General features: G+C 42.5%; 2 protein-coding genes across 3 annotated transcripts in view; both read left to right on the top strand.

Moving 5' to 3' along the window:
• wdfy3 (WD repeat and FYVE domain containing 3) overlaps positions 1-4,822 on the top strand; it is a 61,432-nt gene extending 56,610 nt beyond the window's left edge. The window contains exon 66 of one of the 2 annotated variants that reach the window (XM_055223969.1): positions 1,450-4,822. In XM_055223969.1, coding sequence (XP_055079944.1) covers positions 1,450-1,567 — 118 coding nt within the window. In that variant the 3' untranslated portion in view covers positions 1,568-4,822. The remainder of the gene's footprint in view (positions 1-1,449) is intronic. The other variant, XM_055223970.1, reaches the window with a different exon arrangement.
• Positions 4,823-6,431: 1,609 nt separating this feature from the next.
• On the top strand, positions 6,432-24,871 carry LOC117376332 (phosphatidate cytidylyltransferase 1-like). The gene is made up of 13 exons (XM_033972777.2): positions 6,432-6,721; positions 10,997-11,130; positions 13,088-13,184; positions 13,671-13,768; positions 16,820-16,959; positions 18,949-19,007; positions 20,782-20,864; positions 21,548-21,635; positions 21,842-21,910; positions 22,375-22,527; positions 22,993-23,112; positions 23,179-23,282; positions 23,374-24,871. The coding sequence occupies exons 1-13, from the start codon at positions 6,653-6,655 to the stop codon at positions 23,495-23,497; spliced, it is 1,338 nt and encodes a 445-aa protein (XP_033828668.1). The 5' UTR covers positions 6,432-6,652; the 3' UTR covers positions 23,498-24,871.
• The last annotated feature ends 60 nt before the right edge of the window (positions 24,872-24,931 follow it).

Below are 24,931 nucleotides of genomic sequence, written 5' to 3' on the forward strand. Positions count from 1 at the left end.
GATGCAAAATTCTGTTATATTTCTCGCTATAAACAAATTCTGAAGATTTTGCATGTGCCAACTTATGACTAATTGTTTTTTTATATTACAAGTGAATGAAATGGCTTCAACTAGAAGATCTTGCAAAAATAAGCCTGACATATTCTGCTACATCTGCGGTGAATACACCTATGTTCCTAAGGAATCAAGTCACAAGTTTCATAAAGCATGCTTACCATGCTTATTTTGGTATTAAACTTGGTGACCAAGATGAAGCTTGGGTGCCACACATGGCATGCAAGTCATGCACCGAGTATCTGCGTCAGTGGACTAAAGGCAAGAAGAGCTGTCTGAAGTTTGGAATTCCCATGGTTTGGAGGGAGCCGACATCAATAGCTACTTCTGGGCTATTGATGTGACTGGGATCAACAGAAAGAACCGAAGGAGCCTCAAGTATCCTGACCGTGAATCAGCACGTCGTCCTGTAGCTCACTGTGATGAAATTCCAGTACCTGTCTTTGTAGAATTTCCTGACATCAGTGACAAAGATTCCTCCAGTGTGGTTTTAATGATGATGCTCCACATCCTTTTTCCCAAAAGGAGCTAAATGTTCAGGTTTCCTGAGAATCTGGGACCACTGAGTGATGAGCAGGTGGAGAGATTCCATCAGAACATAAAAGAGATGGAGACCAGGTATCAGGGACGCTGGGACTGGACTGCAGATGAAAACTAGCTGTTTAGCTATAATCTGGTGCAGATCATCTCTGTTTTATGAACTTAATGTCTCTGTACATTGTCCCTTCTAATAAATAAAGACTAAAGGGATGCAGTCATGATGGCTGATTACTGTTGGACTCTGAAGAGAGACATCCCTGCTGCTGAGCATTCAAGGGGTTCATAAAAACAGAAGTTCATGTCCTGAATTTTGCACAATGATAACGTAACGTTCCAATTTACATGTACTTACCTTTATCAATTAACATAACGTAACATTTAATTAATACATTCTGTTAGAAAACTATTTTTTATCTCCTAAAACATTTTTTGGATGAGAAATATTAAAGAAAATCAACTGATAATGTCACAAAATTGTAATCAATTTAGTCGGAAGATTGGATTTTTCTAAATCAAATTAGCATAAAAACCTGACCTGACTGAGAAAAATGGATATCATTTTTGGATTCAGCGGTGCAAAATGGTCCTAATTCAGTTGAAAAAACACAGACAACTTTCAAAAATGTTTTTTTTTGTAACCCAGTGTAATCGTCTTGAGAACCAAAACACCAAATTAGCATAAACCAGCATTACAGTTGTAATCGGTAAATGCTATATTTGATTTGAACATATTTACTTCATGTTTGGGAACGCAGATATACATACAATATATATGAGATATACATTTCCTTTAAATCCTAAGCTTTCTCCTCTCTTCCAGCACTAGGCTCTCAACACATTTCCTGTGTTTTCCAGATGCAGCCGCTTCCAGTCAGAGATCAAGCGGCTAAAGATCTCCTCTCCAGTCCGAGTGTGCCAGAACTGTTACTACAACCTACAACACGAGCGGAGCACCGAGGAGGGCCGAAACTGATTCCAAACTGACCCCAAACTGACCCCCTAACCGCTGTCAGGGCAGGCCTCAGCTTCTCGGGACTTCATGGACTTGTTCATACTGTACATAGTTTCACTTTTCTGCAACGAGATGAGGAGAGACAGTTACTGAGCTGGATGCCCACAGAGAGAAGAGACTTTACCACAAAACTTCTGCGTTGCCAGCATCCGAGCATCTTACTTTCACTTTTTTGTTGCCTTTTATACCCATCGACTTTGTTTTTATATATTTTAGTTGTTTTTTTTGTTTTTTTATGAATTCCCACGATGTGATTTTTGCATTTGGTTGACACATTTCCACCACATGCAAACATATCGTCCCCTGTGGATTGGTTCAAGGGCCCTCCACAGCTCTCACAAAAGGGACGTCACCAACGCTGTAGGTTTAGTGGCATTATCCCACGTGTTTGCACTCCACACTTTAAGCTTGTACGCAGAGAGAACTAATCATGAATTTTGTGCCAGTATAGGACTTTGTAAAGGGCGGTTACTCAGATTAGATTTGCAGTTAAGTGTCAGTTGAAATCGGTGTAAATAGTATTGCCGTTAATGTGTCAAGTGCTTTTTCTAGCCGTCAACCAAACGACTAACCGCACATCCAACTACTACTACTACTAAATATAGATTAGCATTCATGTCCCACATAGGAGTGTAGTTACGGAGCCCTGTTCACCAGTGAGTAATGCACTGTAAAAAAGGGAATGGGTCCACACATTTACCATGTTAATATTGAGGTTTAAAGTGCATATGACTGGTTTTAATGTTTTTCAAATTCTGACTTGGTTGGTGCGATAGTGCTTGTGGTAAATATTGATTGATAGTTTTACATCCGTTATGCGGGAGAAGTAGTGGTGAGTTCTAAAGCAGAATCCCTCTAACTATATCATGTTTCAGTTTACAAAATAAAGGTGTCATTTATTTTTAACTGAGAATGTAACAATAAGTGAATGAAATATTGTGTACCATATCATAAAAAGTCTCACAATTATATCATGGGCCATCACTATATAATGAATTACAAATCTCATTCCTTAAATGCATTGTTTAGATGCACGAACAGAACAGAGGGAACTACATGATCCTTTGCTCTGTTTCAGTGCAGACTACATGAAGAAATAACTGTTATTAAGCATTATGACTGGTCTTGACAAGTCTTGTCAAGGCAAGGAAAAAGTAGCATATTCGCAATTTTGTCACCCTCCACAATATATTGCAATAAATATCATACCGTGAGATACATATTGTGAAAGTATCATACAGAGAGTTTTGGATATTGTTACAGCCCTAATCTTATCTATTGTGCAGTTGAGACGCTTGACCCTCGTTTACATAACAGGATAACAGTTGGAATGAAATTACCTCTACGTATGTCATATCTGCTGCCAATGTCCAACCAGGAAGTAAAATTAAATACATTTCACCAAAATTATATTTAAAAAAAAAGATTTGTAGGAAAATCTTAAATATAATGATGTTAACTAAGTTTTAGTGAAATGTGTACTTTAACCTGTCACATGCACTTTAAGGTCCTTTTAAAAATAGTGTTTGAATAATGCCACTACTTTTAATACTAAAGTGTCATAAATATTTCACATGAATTCATCTGTTTTCAAAGAAGACACTAAACCTTGTGCCAGTTTTTGTTTCATGTGGATAAATCCAGTGATTGCAGAGATATTGAACATTAAGCAGATCAAATGCTCTGCATTTGAAAGAAATTCTGTCTTTTTAGAATGTTGTGGTGTCAGATTCTTAGTTCAGTCCTCAGCCCGACTCGGCTCCTCACGGCTTTACCCAGCTCTCAGGCTTTCACAGGCAGAGATGGTACAGCCCTTGTAACCAACTGCTTCTAGGAACTAATCAATAATATCCATTTGCAAATATTGAAAATGGCAATTTGTCCTACAGTGAACCCTCTTATTATATCAGTTATGTTTTATGAGATGACATCATTCAGAGTAAAGCCTTATTCACACATGCAGCCTGACCTGGTAATTTACCTGCATTTTGTCAGAACGGTAATTTGTGAACAAAGTCTGATTTCCCTGTATTTACCTGGCAGTTTATTGGAAATATGTAAGAAAGGCTCATTTTCTGGCTTTCTGTGAATAAAGCCAGAAAATTGCCTGTACCGCTGCTTGGTTTCCTGGTTATGAGTGTCGTTTCCTGCTTCATTTTAATTTAATACGAATGGAATGTAACATGTGTACAATACAGCATAACCAGGAAACCGAGCTGGTAACTAAGGAAAGTGAGCTGGTAACCACGGAAACCAAGAGATGATGATGATGAAATTATCTGGCTTTATTCACACATAAGCCCTCCCTGAATATCCCTGGTAATTTACGCCAGGAAACCTGCAAATCAAAAATTCAGGGAAATCAGTTCTAGCTTTGTTCACACGACTCTGTTCTGACAAAATGCAGGTAAATTCCCGGGTCAGGCTACATGTGTGAATGGGGTTCAAGACATAACCAAGCAGCAATATATCACATACAAACACTTACTCACTTACGAAGTCCCGTGGATCATAAACATGCACCGCTCTACAGTATACCATCAAGCCGTGAACATTTCTTACTGTCCCATCAATATTCAAAATCAAAATTAATCTTTTTTTTGATACATCATATCTTACTGGGTGATATCCTCTCTTTTAAATTACTCAAAAACTGCCTCAAACACTTCCCTTGCCTCTCCATTGTTGTCCGTTATTTGGGACTACTGTCTTTCTGCCCAGCTTAGTTTTTTGCAGTAAAATAGCCCCACATGGCCGAGTCGGGATAGGGCTAAAGAACACATAACTTGTACACCTCTCCTATCTTGTCAATAGCACATTGTAAATAGAAACAGAGGGCCGTGTATGTAAATGTACTGTTTGTCTGCACCAGGATCCTGGCGTGCTCCTGTTTAACTTGTTCAGCGCTCTGACCTTTCACTCTTTCCCCTGTACAAATGAGCAGAGTGGGCTGTACAGTGATATTTATGCAACTGGATCCGTTTGGAATTTTTTTTTTTTTTTATTCAAACCTTTTCAGCAGGTTGGTTGACTTGTTGCATGTTTTGAACACGGCTGTTTGGAGCAGGCTACGCGCTGCAGTCTGGACATTTCTTGTATAGTTGAGTTCACTACATGCTCCCACGGTCACCCCCCACTCCCACTCGACAATGCAAAAGAACTGGTACCTACTCATTTTAATTTCATTTCAATAAATAATAGCTGTTACCGACATTTAACATGCTTGTCTGTGAGTTTTTTCTGTTGAATTTTGGCCAGTGGTGGGGAAAGTAGCCAAAGATTTTACTCAGGTAAGATTAACATTACTTCAAAATAATATTACTCAAGTAGAAGTACAAAGTTGCGGTCCACGAAATGATTCAATTAAGAGTAATTTAAAGAGTAACTGTCAACATAACATAATGTATAATTTGAAGTTAATGTAACAGGAAGGACAAAACATTAAAGTGCCCATATTATGCTATTTTCACATGGCTTAAAGCTCACACAAGTCAATTTTGCGTAATAAAACCTTTAAATATTGCATATATTTATAGATTTACCGGTCAATCTACGTTCCTACCCTCACCTATGGTCATGAGCTTTGGGTAATGACCGAAAGGACAAGATCGCGGATACAAGTGGCCGAAATGGGTTTCCTCCGCAGGGTGGCCGGGCGCACCCTTAGGGATAGGGTGAGGAGCTCAGTCACACGGGAGGAGCTCGGAGTAGAGCCGCTGCTCCTACACGTTGAGAGGAGCCAGCTGAGGTGGCTCGGGCATCTGCTCAGGATGCCTCCTGGACGCCTCCCTAGGGAGGTGTTCTGGGCATGTCCCACCGGGAGGAGGCCCCGGGGAAGACCCAGGACACGCTGGAGGGACTATGTCTCTCGGCTGGCCTGGGAACGCCTTGGGGTCCCACCAGAGGAGCTGGAGGACGTGTCTGGGGTGAGGGAAGTTTGGGAGTCCCTGCTTAGACTGCAGCCCCCGCGACCCGGCCCCAGATAAGCGGAAGAAAATGGATGGATGAATATTGCACAAAATCTGGTATTTTCAGAGGATAGAGATCATGTCTGAAGGAGCAGTGCAAGTAACAGATGTTTTTAACATTTGTTTTTAAATAATTTCACATTGTCAACATAAAACTTTTGTCATATGTAGACTTACACAGTGAGAAGAGTAACCAAAACGTTTACTCAATTAAGAGTACTGTTACTTCAGTAAAAATATTAGGCCTACTCAAGTAAGAATAAAAGTATGTTGATATGGAAAAGTACTTGTCTGTCTTTATAAAGTTACTCGAGTAAATGTAACTGAGGATCATAACCTTTTGGTCTATATCAGTGATTCTGCCACCTGCTTGTTACCATGGTGACATTAATGCCTTTCCTGGAATGTTCCACAGTAATGCATTAACTAATTAATTAATGTACCTATCTTCATGGAGATGGAGACAGGCAGGTGATTTATTTCGTTTTGTTACACTATATTGTTAAACATGAGACCGCGGCCTTTGTTGAAACATCAGCTCGTGAGAAGGTGAGATGTGCTGGTGCAGGTGAATCACTAATGCTGAGAATATGTGCCTTTGGACCGCGTCCCATTCCTCATGACGCCTCCTCAGGGACGCTGCTTTAAAAGTCTGGATTCATTCATAACACACGGACCCTGACTGACCACAAGAGCAAAGGATCAGGTCAGTGGACCAGAGACATGATGTTTTAAGTGCACCTCGGCTAATAAGCTCATTTCTGCTGTGTGGAAGTTGTGTTGGACGTGAGGAGGTGAGGTTTGAGGGTGAACGAGCTCAGAAATGGGACGTGTCCCGTGCTGATCCGTGATGACGCGCGGCTGGAGGGGGGAGCCGCGGCGGAGCGGACACTGCGGATAAACAAACGCACGCAGCGGTCACGGAGTGTGCGGAGCGTCCGGGACAGTGACAGCTCCGGGATTGTGGCACCGGGAAAGAAACAACACCGGGACATCTGACTGTTTCACCTCTGCGCCTGTCCTTGTGTCCTCGAATGAATCTTATGTGACAGCTCGGACACAGCGGACTCGGAGCGGGATGACGGAGCTGCGGAAGCGAGGCGCGGGCGGAGCGGTCCCGGACAGCACCGACAACCTCAGCGACAAGGTACGGACACGAGCACACATTTCACACACACACCGCTAATCGGCCTAGAGCCTGCCCTGGACACTGCCCTGGACACTGTCCGGGACACTGTCCCGGAACTTTAGCCGCTTGTCATGGCACAGATACGGCGCACGGAGGTCAGGGCAGCGGCGACAGCGCCACGGCGTTAGCTCCAAACTAGCCACAGTCTGCGGCTAATTAGCAGTAGCAGGTCCTCGGGACGCGTCACCCGAGCACAACACTGTGACTGTACAGTGACTGACAGCACCAGCGTGGGCCTGTGAGGTGCTTCTGTTCGCTTAAGTATCACACACACTTGTCCAGGCGGTGCTGAACACGGAGAGCAGGTTTGGAGGTGGCCCGTGATGTAACTGAACCAGGTGGACTCGTCCTCCCGGTCCACACCGCTCCACCTCGCGTCAGGTCAGGCTCTGTGTGATACAGTACAGGCTAATCTCACTACACCTACAGCTGCACAATTTGCTGTTCACAAAGTTATTTTAACAGTTTTATTAGTGGCTGCATCATAATAACTTTTCCACAACAGTTTCCAGAGTGTCCAGAGCTGTTTGTTTACTGGAACAGGCTGGGATAGGCTGGGATAGTTGGCCTATTTCAACATGACTGACATAGCAGACATACCTGATACTAGGCTTTATGCAGCAGTGTAAACCAGGCACAGACACACCTGTATCACAGCCCTGGAGCATTCACCTCCTTATACCAGCCTATATCTATGAATCACATAGAACATGCACTAGTTTCATTCAGGCCGTGTGAGTTAGTACAATTGGATATATCTGTGTCACCTTGTCTCAAACACACCTCAGTTTGTTATTGCTGACAGAGAAGATGTTGAACTTTGAACACTTGGGTTCCTTATGTATTGGCCCAGTAATTGCACAGATATTAATCATAAACCAGGCCTACATATAGGTTCTAATAACAGCATAATAAAGATATACATATAAAGTTAAACAGTTATACGCAGCATTTATACTGTAAAAAGTTAAGATATAGAGATTATTACATATGTGCTGCTATATTATATTTTATAATTATAGAAGAAGTGGCTTTGGCCACTTATTACTCAAGTAGAAGTACAAAGGAGTGATCCAAGAAATTACTTAAGTAAGAGAGTATTAGTATTTGTATTTATTAGTATAAGTGTAACTTAAAGAGTAACTGTCAGGACATCACATCGGATTTATAATTTGAAGTTAATGTGATTTGAAGAACAAAACATTAAATAATGCACAAAATCTGGTATTTTCAAATGATAGACACAAAAATGAGACAAATTAAATCATATCTGAAGGAGCGGTGCAAGAAAAACAATTACTCAAAGGATTGCTTATTGTTAATATAAAACGTTTGTCACTTGTAGACTTACTTGGGTAAAAGTTGTGGTTACTCTTCCCAATGTGAATAAATATTACTGAAGTAGGAGTAAAATTATGTTGCCAGTAAAGTACTCTTCAGTAACTTTTTAAAGAAATTGTACTTTGAAGTACATGTAGCTAAGTACTACCCACCTCTGAGACCAGAAATAATACATATTTTTTGTATTGTATGTAAGATTTTGATTATAAATTTCATAAACTTGATCTATCTGTGTCTCCAGGTTAGAGATAAACATGCCCAAATCAAATACAGTTTTTACTTATAACAATTCTAATGCTGATTTATTCTTAATTCCAGAAACATTGGAGACGATGAGTTGTTGATGTTTATCATTTGGTGTTTTGTTCTTTAGACAATTATCCAATCAGACTCATGTGAGGCTCATTCTGCTGTCTCTCATTTGGGTTGCCAGTTTCATTGCTGAAATCCATTTGGTTTAAAAGGACTCTCTCTGATCTGAATCCTCACTACCTAAACCCCAGCACCTGCAGCCAATCGTTAGTCAGTGTTAGTGCAGCCTTTGCAGCTCTGTACGTGTCCCTTAAAGCAAGACACAGATTCAGTTGTGATTGTAGTACCTTTTTTTTAAACGGAAGAGGACAGGATGCGTACAGTTCCATTTAATTATGCAGAAGTTGTATGCAGTAGCACATTCCTGTAAATGCTCCCCTGCTCACTCTTTTACCCTCCTGGCTCTGCAGAGTGTTGTGACGACCTGAAAGTTTGGTAGACAGTGACCGTAGGAATCAGCTGTCCCTATAGTCACTGTCCTCCCCCTCCAACAGGACCTGTCTCCGGTCTGGACAGTGTGCCTGAGGGGAGGGAGCTGGGCTGTGTGTTCCTCTGTGAACTGCCCCAGTGCTGAGCTGTGGGTGCAGGCCAGGGGGCGCTCTGCTTATGCTGATCAGTCTAATCAGTTGGTCTGTAGGCCTATAGTCATTTAGTCCATGAATTGCTCAATGAAGTCATCTAATTTAGATTATAAGGATTTATATGGAACAACAGCGGAAAGGAGAAGTAAGTGAGTGAATTAGCTGAGGTTTGGTATTTTATTTATTTTTTCATTTATATGTAAAAAGGCGGATTCACACGTTTAATCTGTTTTAAACAAATACATTGTTTGCTAGTATTTTTTTCTGCAAAAATAGTAGTAGGGATGTACTAATCCAGTCTTTTCATTCTCTGATACCGATATTGATACTTTGACTTTAAATACCCCCTGATACTGATATTGACCGATACCAGGGAAAGGTCGGGAAATGGCATATATTTCCTTAACATGCAGTTAACTTATTGTACAAGAGATCCAGTTGTGTTTTATATAGCTGTTATTTATCCTTCAAATGATACTGAACAACTTTGTATGAATAAAAGGTCAAACATTATGAGACATTCTAGCCAAAAATCAGCCTGTAAATGGTGTCATCACATTCAATTGAAAGCCCAACCAGGGTATCAGCTTAAAAAATATCATGGAACCAATACTCAATCCAGCAAATTTTTCAGTATTGGCACAATATGTGATACCAGTATCGGTATTAGTGCATCCCTAACAACTCCTTTGCAGGTGTAGTCATGTGAGTGCAGTTTGGGTAGATGTATATGTAATCGTTTTGACACCATTTGCTATGCCCCCTGTTTAGCTGACTGACTAATCGATCAGCAGGGCAAGTCTCTAGTCGACCAAGAACTTCTTTAGTCAACTACAGCCCTGTCTGTCACAGAAGATAGAAACAGCCCCATGGTCCTGTCACATTCCTCTGTAATTTTAGACAATGATCACTCACCTCATGCAGTATGTAATTCATAGTATCAATAAATAAAGAGAAGACTGAAATCTGAACTTTAAACTAATCAAAGAATCCCATGCATTTCAGAAAATGTTTGCAGAGGTCTAAACAATAGGGTTAGTAGACTTTACACAGAATAAGACCCAATGGAGACACAGGGAGGGCATCTGACACACAGGGACATTTCAGAACATGTTTGTAGATGTTTAAACTGCAGTGTTTTGAGTGGTAAGTGTTGTCTTTAGACGTGGTCAATGTCCCTGGGCTATTGGAGCCAGAGCAGAGTGAGAGGCTCAGCTCCTGTGTGCACTTAGAACTTGAGCCATTGCTGCAGCCTCCCTCTGTCTGACAGCCCTGTGTCTCTCAGGTGTCCCATGTCTGTGTGTCTTCGTGTCTGATGTCCCTTACGTGTACCTCATAGGGTACATAAGTATCAAAAATCAGTTACTAATCGATACTAGAACAAGGATTGAAACTAGATATTTGTTTGAGCTGGTAATGATACTAAACAAGTCAAATTCACAAGACAGGAATTACCCTTTCCTGAATATCTTTAGAATGATCTTGAGCTGTAGTATAAGTACTAGTAGTGGTAGTAGTAGTAGTAGTAGAAAATCACATTCTATTGTCTAAAGCATTTTTATTATTATCATGGTATTGGAATTTGTATTGAGTATCGAGTCTATTCCTTAGTATCAAAATCAAGTTTGAAATTTGACTACTACTTTACGACTCCTCCCTCATGTTTCCCTCATGTGTCTTTCATGTCTCTGATGTCTGTGTCTCAGATGTCCATCTGCTGAAGTCCAGGAGTGTCTGTGGGTATTTCCCTGTGCTTTGCATGTCCCCTGTTGTGTGTGTGTACAGAACAGTATTTATCACATCGTGGGGACTGAATTCTGGACATACTGACATCATACAGAGCTGTCTTCCTTATGGGGACAAAAATCAGATCCATGACATAAATCCTTTATTATAAGGTCAATGGCATGGTTTAAAGTTCAGATATAAGTTAAAATAGGTTAAGGTTTGTCCCCAATAGACATGTAAACCCAGCATGTTTTTGCATGTGTGTATGCAGGAGACGGATGGCGTGGACACGGAGGCAGAGTGTGAGGGGGACAAAGCAGACACTCCAGATGTCCCCCCGTCCAGCGCAGATATAGACAACACTCCCGAATGTTTCAACAAGGCTCTGCAAGGCCTGCCCCCCAGGTACACATGCACACCCCTCACACACACACACGCATACACACCTGCACACTGTTCACACACACACACCCCCCCACACCCCCCCCCCCACACACACACACACCCCCACACACACACACACACACCTGTCATAAAAAAGAGCCATGAACCTTTGGGATTAGAGCTGATTGGTTGTGCAAAGACGGTCCACCCTGCTTCACTTCTGAGTCTGAAAAAGTTGTTCTAAAATTGTGCTAGTGTCCAAAACATTCCTGCATGTGAATACTAGTGATGGCAAAAGTTTGTGAGAGCTAGGGACGAGTTAAAGGCCGTGTACTTATTTTTTTCCCATGTATTTGAGCAAAATGTGTATATTGTATAATCAACTCTTGAGGTCAAAATAAGTTCACTGTGTGCTGTCTGCACTTAACTAACTATTAACTATGTTAATGTTCTATAATCAGGAAGTGCATGTTTGCATGCTAGTTGTTCTTAAATTTACTGTCATGGCAAAACTCCATACTGGTCTCTGAAAGTGCTTATCGTGGTGAATAATTATACTCACAGTGTATAAGGTAAGTGAGGAACAACTTGGACCACTGCAAACCATCTAGAATGAACTAGTTTTTCACATTTTTAAGACAGATACAGCACTTTTTAAAATTATTGAAATACTTCCTCCTTTTATGGTTATCAGCTTTAAAACTAAGTTGACGAACATGACCCTTGTGTTAATAGAGGTTTGTTTTGGACAGCTCTCCCATTGGCTGTGTTGTGTAGGTGTGGGGACAGTAATACAAAGTGGTGTGTGTGTGTGTGTGTGTGTGTGTGTGTGTGTGTGTGTGTGTGTGGTGTACAGACTCACGGGAGGCTCAGGGCTCAGCCTGGAGTGTAAGTCCACACCGGGACCAATGAGCACGTGCCAGCTCACAGGGCTTAAGCATTCACATAATCTGCTGCTATAGGGGTGTGCAGGGGAGGAGCCTGCCATTGTCATGACGACAGATCAAACACCGGAGATACCAATTCATGTTTGTTTTTTTTGTTTTGTTTTTTTTTTGTTCCAATTAATGAGTCTAGCCTCAAAGGTACAGAAAACGCTATGTTGAGCTTGTCAGTCAGTCAGTCAGTTGAAAAACATGTTAGTAATGATGTGACTAGACTGGTTAAGGTGACGCTTCCTGTGCGCCTGAAGCTCTTTGTGGCAAGACCTGATTTGAATGATCACGAGACTAAAGGCATCATCTGCGTACAGGAGCCAGCACTGAGCAGTACTGGTGCAGCCCAAAGAGCTCCACACATGTGACAAACCAGCAAATGGACATTTGAGCTGACACACACACACAGAGCCGACACACACACAGAGCCGACACACACACACACAGAGCCGTCACACACACTCACAGAGCCGACACACACACAGATAAAACAAACACTATCTGTCATTAATAATCTTTTAGCTGTTTTTAGAGCCTCCTTGGTCTTTGTTTAAGCTGCTCTGGGTGTTAGCATCTTCCACAGGCAGATGACGCTGCTATTTGCTGTATCAGCCTGATCTATTCACCAAATCTGATCCAAGCTGAAAATGCCTAGATCCTAGTCCTAGGACCAGAACATCCCCAGTCTGTGGACAGTATGTGTTGATCAGTGAACAGTGTTTGTGAACAGCTTATGTGAGGAAGACTGCTGTAGGATATAAGAGGGAGAGTTCCATTTGCATGAAATGTAAAACTAAGAATGTGTCGTTTCACTGTGTAACCTGTAATGGACACTCTATACATTTACTTAACAGATTAAGTGCTGACGTATTCTGTGTACATTGTTGGCACTGCATGATGTTTGTGTGAAGTCTCTAACAGGAGCGCTCCACTGAGGACCAGGTGTGTCCTGATCCCAGAGGGAGCCCTGTGCTTTCTAAATGGAGAAACCTGGGACCTTCTGGTCATGTGGCAGGAGTACTGACTACTCACCTTTGTTTCAGATGGAAGAATTACTGGATCCGGGGAGTACTGTCCGTAGCCATGATTGGGGGCTTCTTCCTCATCATCTACCTGGGCCCCATCACTCTGATCCTAGTGGTATGTGTGCCCCTGTCTGCCTCTGTCTACACTTATTTCCCCCTGTCACTCCCTGTCATCACCCGTGTCCTCCTATTTACACCTGTGTCACCCTGTCTACTCATGTGTCCCCTTGTCCTCATCTGTTTCTCTCTGTCCTCACTTGTGTCCCCTTGTCTCCCCCTATCTCCCCTTTATATGGGTATTGGTTTATTATGGGTAAGAGCAAACAAAATTTCAATTCTGTCAATTGCACCAAAGTTTTAGAGTGAAAGCGATTTCCAGTTCATTCAAGAGGCTTCTTCAGTTCTGGTCAGGGATAATGCAAATCAGCTGCCATGTGGAACTAAAAACTATTTCTCAAGGTTGGCTGGTCTTCATCTCTCTCCCCATCACCCTCTCTCCCCCTCTCTTTGCCTGTCTCCCTCCCTCTCTCTGCCTGTCTTCCTCCTTCCTCCCTCTCCCCACATGTCCTCCAGCCCTGTCTAACTTCCTCCTCTTCCTTAGGTCATGACGGTCCAGATCAAGTGCTTCCAGGAGATCATCACCATTGGATACAGAGTGTACCGCTCATATGAACTGCCCTGGTTCCGCACGCTCAGCTGGTAGGGCCAAGGGATTTCACACACACACATGACGGGCCTCTGCATTATGAGCCTGGCACACACACCCACACACACACACACCAGGCCTTTGCATTATGAGCCGGGCACACACACACACACACACACACACACCCCGCCTTTGTATTATGAGTCGGGCACACACACACACACACACACACCAGGCCTTTGTATTATGAGTCGGGCACACACACACACACACCAGGCCTTTGTATTATGAGTCGGGCACACACACACACACACACACACCAGGCCTCTGCATTATGAGCCGGGCACACACACACACACACACACACACCAGGCCTTTGTATTATGAGTCGGGCACACACACACACACCAGGCCTTTGCATTATGAGCCGGGCACACACACACACACACACCAGGCCTTTGCATTATGAGTCGGGCACACACACACACACACACACACCAGGCCTTTGCATTATGAGCCGGACACACACACACACACACCAGGCCTCTGCATTATGAGCCGGACACACACACACACACACACCAGGCCTTTGCATTATGAGCCGGACACACACACACACACCAGGCCTTTGCATTATGAGCCGGGAACACACACACACACACACACCAGGCCTCTGCATTATGAGCCGGGCACACACACACACACACACACCCGGCCTTTGTATTATGAGTCGGGCACACACACACACACACCCGGCCTTTGTATTATGAGTCGGGCACACACACACACACACCAGGCCTCTGCATTATGAGCCGGGCACACACACACACACACACACACACCAGGCCTTTGTATTATGAGTCGGGCACACACAGACACCAGGCCTTTGCATTATGAGTCGGGCACACACACACACACACCCGGCCTTTGTATTATGAGTCGGGCACACACACACACACACCAGGCCTCTGCATTATGAGCCGGGCACACACACACACACACACACCCGGCCTTTGTATTATGAGTCGGGCACACACACACACACACCCGGCCTTTGTATTATGAGTCGGGCACACACACACACACACCAGGCCTCTGCATTATGAGCCGGGCACACACACACACACACACACACACCAGGCCTTTGTATTATGAGTCGGGCACACACAGACACCAGGCCTTTGCATTATGAGCCGGGCACACACACACACACCCCCACACACCCCGCCTCTGCATTATGAGCCGGGCACACACACACACACCAGGCCTCTGCATTATGAGCCGGGCACACACACACACACACACACACACACCCGGCCTTTGTATTATGAGTCGGGCACACACACACACACACACCCGGCCTTTGTATTATGAGTCGGGCACACACACACACACCAGGCCTCTGCATTATGAGCCGGGCACACACACACACACACACACACACACACACCAGGCCTCTGCATTATGAGCCGGGCACACACACACACCCACACACCAGGCCTCTGCATTATGAGCCGGGCACACACACACACACACACACACACACACACCAGGCCTCTGCATTATGAGCCGGGCACACACACACACACACACACACACACACACCAGGCCTCTGCATTATGAGCCGGGCACACACAGACGAGGCTCAGACCAGCTCCACATGTGAGGTAGATAAAAATAGATAACAATGTGCTAGCGCCGCTGCTCAAAGATATGATATGGACTGTACTGTTGCCACAGTTAGGGATGAGACAATATGGATTTTTTTTTTTTTTGCAACAAAATGTATTTGTCTAGAAATCATATTTTCAATCTGCTCAATAAGAGAAATATTATGCACTGAGGACAAACTGGGAGTGACACATGGCCAAACACTGGGGCAATGGAGAAAAAATATTGTTGCCAAATATCAGCTACATTTTCCATATTGCATCGATACCGATATTTGGAGAAATCCTTTGATGTTGCTGATAATTGATAAACCATCAATACAATGCAATGAAAAACTCAATGTCGATGCTTAGGAAAAAGGTTTGATGCTTGATATTTTTTTTAATGAATTAATAAGTTGTTTTTTTTGGCCACTGATTAAAAGAAATTAATATTGATATGTATAAATCATAATATTGAATATGATTTGTTTTTTTATAAGTCACAATTAACTGAAACCAACTGAGAATTGGGTTCAATGAGGAAAACATACTGAGCACAGTATGTATGCAAAATCTGAAGTTGTGTCACAGTTCAAGGGCACTACCTTTTATCATTTTATGGCTTGGTCTGGAATATTCCGCATTATGGCATTAAACTTCCTTCTCTATATGTACAGGTCACTCACCAGGCAATATCTATGAAGCAGCAAGCCTGCTTTCACTAAAATTGCATATTTTTTACAGTATCTGTTAGGTAAGGTAGACAAAGTAATTGACTTGATACCTAATACCAATTCTGATACCACAATGATAATAAAAATCACTTTTATTTAGACAATAGAATGTCATATTTAACATTAAATCATACTACTGTCTATGTGTCTTATACTTGTTCTGGTACAGTTCAAGATCATTCTAAAGCTTTTCAGGAAAGGTTCATTTTTGTAGTATCGATATCTGCTCAAATGAATATCTAGTTTCTATACTAGTTTTAAAACTATTTATATCTGATCTTCAATACTCTCGACAACCCCTAATGCAAGACTAGTTTATTTTTTTTAGTTTTCAAGTTAACAGTTACCTTTTACTCTTAGTTCAATAGATACATCCAAATGATTTCAGTGAAGGTTTATGGAGTTTAAAAACACAGTGGAGCACTTCCTGTATCATCACAGAACATCACAAGGTGGAACACAGTGATTTCTGTTTAAGAGAAGAACGTCTAAATATGCAGGGTTTGAGTGTTAAACATGTGTGAATGAAACAAAACTCGACTCCAGGTCTGTTTTTGATGAGGAAATAACATTATAATATAGATCAGTAAACATTGTAATATAGATCATGTTCATATACAGTTTAACTATGTGGCTCTGTAAACAGACTTCCTCCACGTGTCTGTGTACTGTATGTGGACTTTGGAGGCAGTGGACTTGAATCTGTGTGTCTCCTTAGGTACTTCCTTATCTGTGTGAACTACTTCTTCTACGGGGAAACACTGGCCGACTACTTTGGCGCCCTGGTGCAGAGGGAGGAGCCTCTGACCTTCCTGTCGCGATACCACCGCTTCATATCCTTCGCCCTGTACCTGGCAGGTGAGGTCCTGTCAAAGATCTACTGGAGAGTGCAGTCACATGCCCTCAACACTCTGTACTTACACAGCTCACTGCAGCCTTTCACTTTCATTTAGGGACTCATTTTAGTTTAACATCCAAGTAATCAATATAGTAATATCAGAGGTGGATAGTACTCAGTTACATTTACTTGAGTAACTTCTTAAAGTAATTGTACTTTTCATTGTACTTTTCTAGCAATGTACTTTTACTCCTACTTGAGTAATATATCATATAGAGTAACTACCGGTACTCTTACTTGAGTAAAAGTTGTATGAAAAGTCTACAAGTAACAAAAGCTTTATCTTGACAATATGAAATGATTTTTGAACATTTTGTTTCTTGCACCACTCCTTCAGATATGATTTAGTTTGTCTCATTTTTGTGTCTATCCTTTGAAAATACCAGATTTTGTGCAATATTTCATGTTTTGTTTTTCTAATTTGATTAACTTTAAATTATAAATCAGATGTTAAGTCCCAAGTTACTCTTGCATAGTCCTTTCCCCAAATACTTTCTTAATTTCTTGGGCCACTATTTTGTACTTCTACTTCAGTTATATAATTTGAAGTAACATTACTCTTACAGTTTTACAGTTTTGGCTACTCTACCAACTCTAAGTAATATGCTGTGAACTACTTTGTTAATTAGTGGATTTTTTTTTTATATTTAAAACTATTATTGACATGAGAAAGGTCCTTGTTGTGCATCAGATTCCATGACATTACATAACCCTATGATATGTATTAACAAAACTCATTTTTACTCATTTTATTTTATCTGTATAGTTTGTTATACTTTATCAAAACTATTATTGAAATGGTAACTAATATTAATGCCCATGCTTAGTATTTGGAGTTCCCACTTGGTAATTCTTCTGAAAACACTAAATAGAAATAGTAGACACTAAAAGCACCATTTACTTTTCACTTTCATTTACACTTGTTAAGTCCTACCATAAACAGTGTAATTGTGACTAAATCAAACGTAGATAAAGGTACACAACCAGTCAAAGGTTTGGACACACCTCTTCATTCAATGTAGATAGACACAGAAGACATCAAAGATATAATGTGAGATATATTGAATTATGTAGCAAAGAAAAACTGAAATAACTCTACTAAAGATTATTTATAATTTATATTCAAATTCCTCAAATTATTCACCCGTTGGTTTGTTTACTGCACTGCAAAACCCTAGCCTTCTGTCAATGTGCTTCATGATGAAGTCTCCTGAAATGGTTTGCACTTCACAGATGTGCCTTGTCGGGCAAGAAATGCCTAAAGTGCAAAGCAGTGATCAAAGAAAAGGGTAAAGGCTATTTTTTTCAAAATCTAAAATCTAAAACAAGTTTTGAGTTATTTGAGTTTATTTTTTGTTACTACATTCCATATGTTCACTCATAGTTTTGATGCTTTCAGTGAGAATCTACAATGTAAATAATCATGGAAATAAAGATGAAACATCAGTGAAAGTGTGTTGAAACTTTTGACTGGCTGTGTATAATTTTTATAAACACAACATTATACTCATGTATTGTTGTTTGTAATATTTATGTGGTTGTGGTGTGGGACGAGACATAATTTCCACAAGACGAGACAAGACTAGGTCCACGAGACCAAAGATAAGATTTTGGCATAAATGGTGTGGGCAGTTTCATAGTTTTGGCCTCACCATTTTTGATTCACTTTATTTAATATTTTTGCTGTCATTTTTTTAGAACTGCAGCTGCTCAAGAAACGTAAGACTTGTGGCAGTCTTGTCTTGTGAGATCTTGTGGCACGAGATGTCTCATCCCTGGTGCTTGTCCTTGTAAAATCCATGTGATTTGATAGTCAAACTAATGAGACCTGTGTGTGTACTGATGTGTACTGATGTGTACTGATGTGTACTGATGTGTACTGATGTGTACTGATTTGTACTGATGTGTACTGATTTGTACTGATGAAGCATGTTGTCTGCTCTCCACAGGGTTCTGCATGTTTGTGCTGAGTTTAGTGAAGACACATTACCGCCTGCAGTTTTACATGGTGTGTATGTAATTCTCTGTCCTCTGTCCACACCCTTTCTCCTCATTTCCCTCCTCTTCATCACACCTTTAAGGCCACCCACTGTAGCTCATTCACTGTTAATGGCTTAATCAATAGTCATTAACTGTAGATGTAAGATTTTGATTTTAAATTCCATAAGATTTTGATTTTAAATTCCATAAACATGACCCAACTGTGTAAACAGAGGTAAATGTGTTCAAATCAAATAGCTCTAACTGATAACAATTGTAATGCCGATTTATTCTCACTTACAAAAGCACTGGACATGATGGCAGTGTTGTTTGTTATAATTTGGTATTTTGGTTCTCATGACACTTTTCCAATCAGAAAGCAGAATGAGCCTCACATGAGTCTCTCCTTTGGGTTGCCAGTTTCAATGCTGAAATCCAGTTGGTTTAAACCTAAAAGGACTCTCTCTGATCTGAATGGTCACTACCTCAACCCCATCACCTGCAGCCAATCATAAATCAGTGCTAGTGCAGCCTCTGCAGCTCAGTGAAAGAATTCTGGAGGCTCCGAGCTTTGAGGCATATGAGGCATGGCCTGTCCATATACTGAAAATGAGAAAAACATGTTTGTGTCCTCTAGCTCCAGGTTAATGCACTGGCAACACAGTTTGTTGCGATTGTAGTACCTTTTTAAAAAAAACAAAAACAAAACAAAACAAAAAACACAAGAGTGCAGAATACATACAGTTCCTTTAAGTATTGGGTAGATATCACACATTCCCCTTCCTGTGTCCATAGGTATTGGCACTGTGTTGGTACATTGAATAGTGCCATCTGATGGTTTAAAAAAGAAGAAAGGTCAAGGCTCAAAGCTGGACTCTTTCATGCAAAAATGTGAATACTAAACTGTGATGCATGTGCTGTGATAGCTAACAAATAAGAGGCAACTAAGCAAGAGACTAAAGCAAACTTGTGTATAAACCACATTCAGCCTGCCCTGCTCCACAATGGGTTATTTGTGACAGTTATAAATAAGAATCTGACAGAGCAAAATGATTCCACACAGAAGAATAGGCCTTTCTTCATTTTCCTTTAACCACTCACTGTGAACTTTGGCATGGCACAGCTCACACTTGTACTGAAATGACTGAATTAGATCCTTTCAGATACTCTGTATTAATCTTTGGGTGAACTCTACCATGCCACTGACACCATGTGTGTTTTAAGTGCATATGGTTAAAAATTATTTATATGCATTTCAACAAGAAACATACACTGTACCTTTTTAAAGACATATTTACCTCAATTAGGTTTTATTAATCAAATGAAAATTTAGAATGAGCAACTTTAATTTACAAATTTCAGAAATAAAAAATGTTTTGCCATTACTGCCTGTTCAAATGAAGCCTTTTGAACAAATATTTTCTTGGAAGTTCAGACAATTCCTTTTGTCCTCACATAGAGGCCTGTAGTCTTAATGTCTCCTCTCACCCTGACCACAGCCCCTCTCTGCGCCTGTGCCTGGCTTCTGTCCTCTGACCCCCACGTGTCCCTATCCTCACAGTGGACGTCACTGCTCGCTCACTGACCACAGCCCCTCTCTCCGCCTGTGCCTGGCTTCTGTCCTCTTTCCCCCACATATCCCTGTCCTCAGAGTGGACGTCCCTGTGCGCACACTGACCACCGCTTCTTTCTTTGCCCCTGTGTTTGGCTTCTGCCCTCTGTCTCCCACATGTCCCTGTCCTTAAAGTGGATGTCCCTGTGCGCTCTCATTGACCACTGCCCCCTGTGTGTCTGTGTTGCAGTTTGCCTGGACCCATGTGACCCTGTTGCTGGTGGTCACCCAGTCCCACCTGGTCATCCAGAACCTGTTTGAGGGTATGATCTGGTAAGGACACACCACTACACTGAAGGAGAGCAGGGCAAAAGTCAAAGTCAGTATTTGCTGTTTTGTAAGGTGAACTATGTAACTTTTCTGCTCGTCTCTATGGAGATGTTATTGCTTTGCCTGGAATCATCCACTGAAGGTATATTATTGACATGATTTTTAAAACGTGAAAAGCAGGAGTAGTTTATTGTAAATGGCTTGCAGTGGTTCAAAGTTATTCCTCACTTACCTTTTGCATTCTCAGCATCCTAATTTTTCACCATGATGAGTTTATAAGCGCTTTTCACAACTTTCAGAGACCAGAGCAGAGTTTTACATCAACATCTAACATTCTAATGTGCACTTCCTGATTATTGGACAGTTAAACGTGTCATAATGTAGATAATACACAGCAGACTTATTTTGACCTCAAGAACTGCTTACTCACTATATCTGTGCTGGGGCAGGACACATTTTGCTCAAACGTGTGGGGAAAAAAATCAGGTACAGGGACTTTAACTTGTCAGGCTATTTTTTGAGCAACAAATGCAAGATAATGCCATATTGTGGAACATTCTAGGCAAAGCATTATTTTCTAAAGGATGACATAAGACTGAAACGTATACTGCCAAAGCGCCATGTGTATATGAGCTTATGAAGTGTCCTTGGAGCAGCTGTCTCTGACTAGTGCTTGTGTTGGGCAGGTTCATCGTGCCCATCTCCATCGTGATCTGCAACGACATCATGGCCTACCTGTTCGGCTTCTTCTTCGGGAGGACTCCACTCATTAAGGTCTGCCTCGACACACACACACACAATATACACTACATACCTGAGTGTCAGACCAGAGGCATGAATCACTATAGTGACACTTCAGTAGTAAGTCACTCTCTGTCCAATTGTGAGGAGGGGGCACAGGACAGGAACACAGTATATTTGTAAATAAAATGACACAGCTCAAAAAATCTGCTGTACACTGCTCTGTGTGTGTCCCTCAGCTGTCCCCAAAGAAGACCTGGGAGGGCTTTATCGGAGGATTCTTCTCCACCGTCGTGTTTGGCTTCCTGGTAAGACATGCTGTCCACTCTTAAAAGAAAGTAGATCCACACAATTCTTTGGAGCCCTTCCCAAAATGTCACATTGTAATGATATTAAAAATAAAATAATTGGGAATTCCAAAGAATTGCTGCGTGGATCTATTGTCTACTCGACAGTTTCGATTTTTGGACCCAGCGTGCATGCTTAACTGTTTTTGGATGTGCTTGTCTCTGTCTACACATATCATCCTGTCCTCTGACCCTCTGTCCTCTACTGTCCCCCCTCTGTCCTCTGACTGTGTGTCTTATGACCCTCTGTCCTGTGACTGCCTGTCCCCTGATCATTTGTACTCTGATCATGTGTCCTCTGACCCTCTGTCCACTGCTGTCTCCATCTGTCCTCTGATTGTGTGTCCTCTGACCCTCTGTCCTGTGACCGTGTGTCCTCTGCTGTCCTCTGATCCCATGTCGTCTGTGTCCCCTGGTATCCACAGCTGGCGTACCTGCTGTCTCAGTTCCAGTACTTTGTGTGTCCTGTGGGCTACAACAGTGAGACCAACAGCTTCACCGTCGAGTGTGAGCCGTCCTCCATCTTTGAGCTGCAGAAGTACACTCTGCCCACAGCACTGCAGAACACCCTGGGCTGGGTAAGAGACATAAACATAAGTGCCCCATAAGAGCACCCTGCACACAGGGATGCAGGGTTCCTTTTGGTAAAAATAAGTATAAAAACTTGTTTGTGCCGAGTCCTTACAATATATTAACAACATGGACAACAGGTGTGGACTGAGCAATTCTACATTTTTTTCTTTTTTCTTTGGTTATGTCATGTCTGTATGTTAATACTACCAACCCCTGCTCTAACCCAAATTTCTCCATGCTGAGAGGAAATAAAAGAAAACCTAACCTAAACCACAGACCCCACAGAAGCACCACACACACACATGGTGGGCAGGGTAAGAGATGAGAACGGCCCACACATGAGGCTCTGTGTGGGACACTGCAGGTGTCTCTAAGGTCCTATAGATCCTCCCTGGAGCCTGTCTACATTATGGGACATGATAATCATGTTATGATAATCCTAATCATAATGACAAATTTGCTTTGTGCAGGACACGGTGCAGCTGTACCCCTTCCAGATCCACAGTGTCTTCCTGTCATCCTTCGCATCTCTCATCGGACCCTTTGGTGGATTCTTTGCCAGCGGCTTCAAGCGAGCCTTCAAAATCAAAGTACAGTGTTCTCCAGTGTAATCATGTGACCTGTGTGCTCCTGTTCAAACCCACGTTTGTGTGCAGGACTTTGCCAACACCATCCCAGGACATGGGGGCATCATGGATCGCTTTGACTGCCAGTACCTCATGGCCACATTTGTGCACGTCTATATCGCTAGCTTCATCCGGTGAGTGCCCATAGACTGTCCCACCTCAGACTACACATCCACCCAGCAGAGTATATACTCATACTGTCCTCTTGTGTATGTGTGATCACAGGGGGCCCAACCCGAGCAAGGTGCTCCAGCAGTTGCTTCTGCTCCAGCCTGAACAGCAGCTCACCATCTTCCACAATCTGCACTCCCACCTGAGGGAGCGGGGTCTGCTGCCAGCGCAGGCCTAGGCTACCTCCACACGTCTCTTTTGGAGCAGCTTGAAGACAGGCTGAGGGGGCTAATGGGGCTGGAGAGACTGTAGAATGCCCCCTAGCACAGGACTCTGCACACATCACCTCCATCCTGGCGCTTTAGCTCCACCCCAAGGCAGCCACTCTGTGTCCATCTGTAGGAAACTCAACACAAAGCATGTGAACTCTGTATATAAGACATTCATCTTAAGCAAGTGAGTATGTAGCTAGTCTCTGACAGCTGCTAAACCTGTCCATATGTACTGTTATGCAAACTACACAGGGATGTAGGAGTAGCTGTAGCATGACCTCTAGGACCTGATAGACTCAGACACTAGGACGTGTGAGGGCTGCCTGCGCTTACTATAAGGGACTTTATATTAGCAAGTTGTTTTGCTCCAGTAGATGATATCTCTCATGTGTGCATGAGGCTAGCATGAGGCTAACCATAGATAAAAGCAGCCTGTTTTTAGAAAACAGTAAAAACAATGGTGCCCCTGTAGTTAGCGCCCTCTACAGGTAGAAAAACAGGAGCATGTGGTGCCCCTTGCTGCCCTCTAGTGCCCAGCCCCCTCTGCTCCCCTCTGTATTTTACACATTACATTTTTGAATGTAGATTTTATTTAATAATTATTTCCTGAACTGAATGACATAGTTTACCTAGCTCCTGTCTACTGTTTGCGACAATTGCTTGGGCACTGATAATTTAAGAGTTGAAATGTATTTATGATGTACAGAGTGGACGAGCCTGAACCAAAGCACTGACTGTCCGCCTGGGACATGCATGTCCCCTGGGGCAGCACACGCATGTCCCCTGGGGCAGCACACGCATGTCCCCTGGGGCAGCACACGCATGTCCCCTGGGGCAGCACACGCATGTCCCCTGGGACAGCACACGCATGTCCCCTGGGACAGCACACGCATGTCCCCTGGGGCAGCACACGCATGTCCCCTGGGACAGCACACGCATGTCCCCTGGGGCAGCACACGCATGTCCCCTGGGGCAGCACACGCATGTCCCCTGGGACAGCACACGCATGTCCCCTGGGACAGCACACGCATGTCCTCTGCCCTCTAGACTCAGCCTTTCTATTTATTTTATAGCACCTCTGGCTTTACTTTGCTGTATGTTGTGTGTACTAGGCTCATGTTTGGAGTGTGGGAGGACAGCAGTAGTGCACATGTTTAATGCTTGAAGGCTCCTGTAGTCCTGTGGGATCAGTGGGAACAAACTATTTAAGGGTTTTAGACTTTCATTTTTGCAATGAAGAAATAAGAAGTGTATTTAATGGGAGAGAGTGTTCTCTTTGGGACTGTAAGCACACAGAGTCTTGTGTGTCTGTGGGGAATAAAGCGGGTTTCTGTACTGGCGTCTGCTTTTCTTTAGACATAATTTTTTTGGCACATTGACGTTATGAGAGATAATTTTTC

Source organism: Periophthalmus magnuspinnatus, chromosome 9, assembly GCF_009829125.3.
Source record: "Periophthalmus magnuspinnatus isolate fPerMag1 chromosome 9, fPerMag1.2.pri, whole genome shotgun sequence".
NCBI lineage: Eukaryota > Metazoa > Chordata > Actinopteri > Gobiiformes > Gobiidae > Periophthalmus > Periophthalmus magnuspinnatus.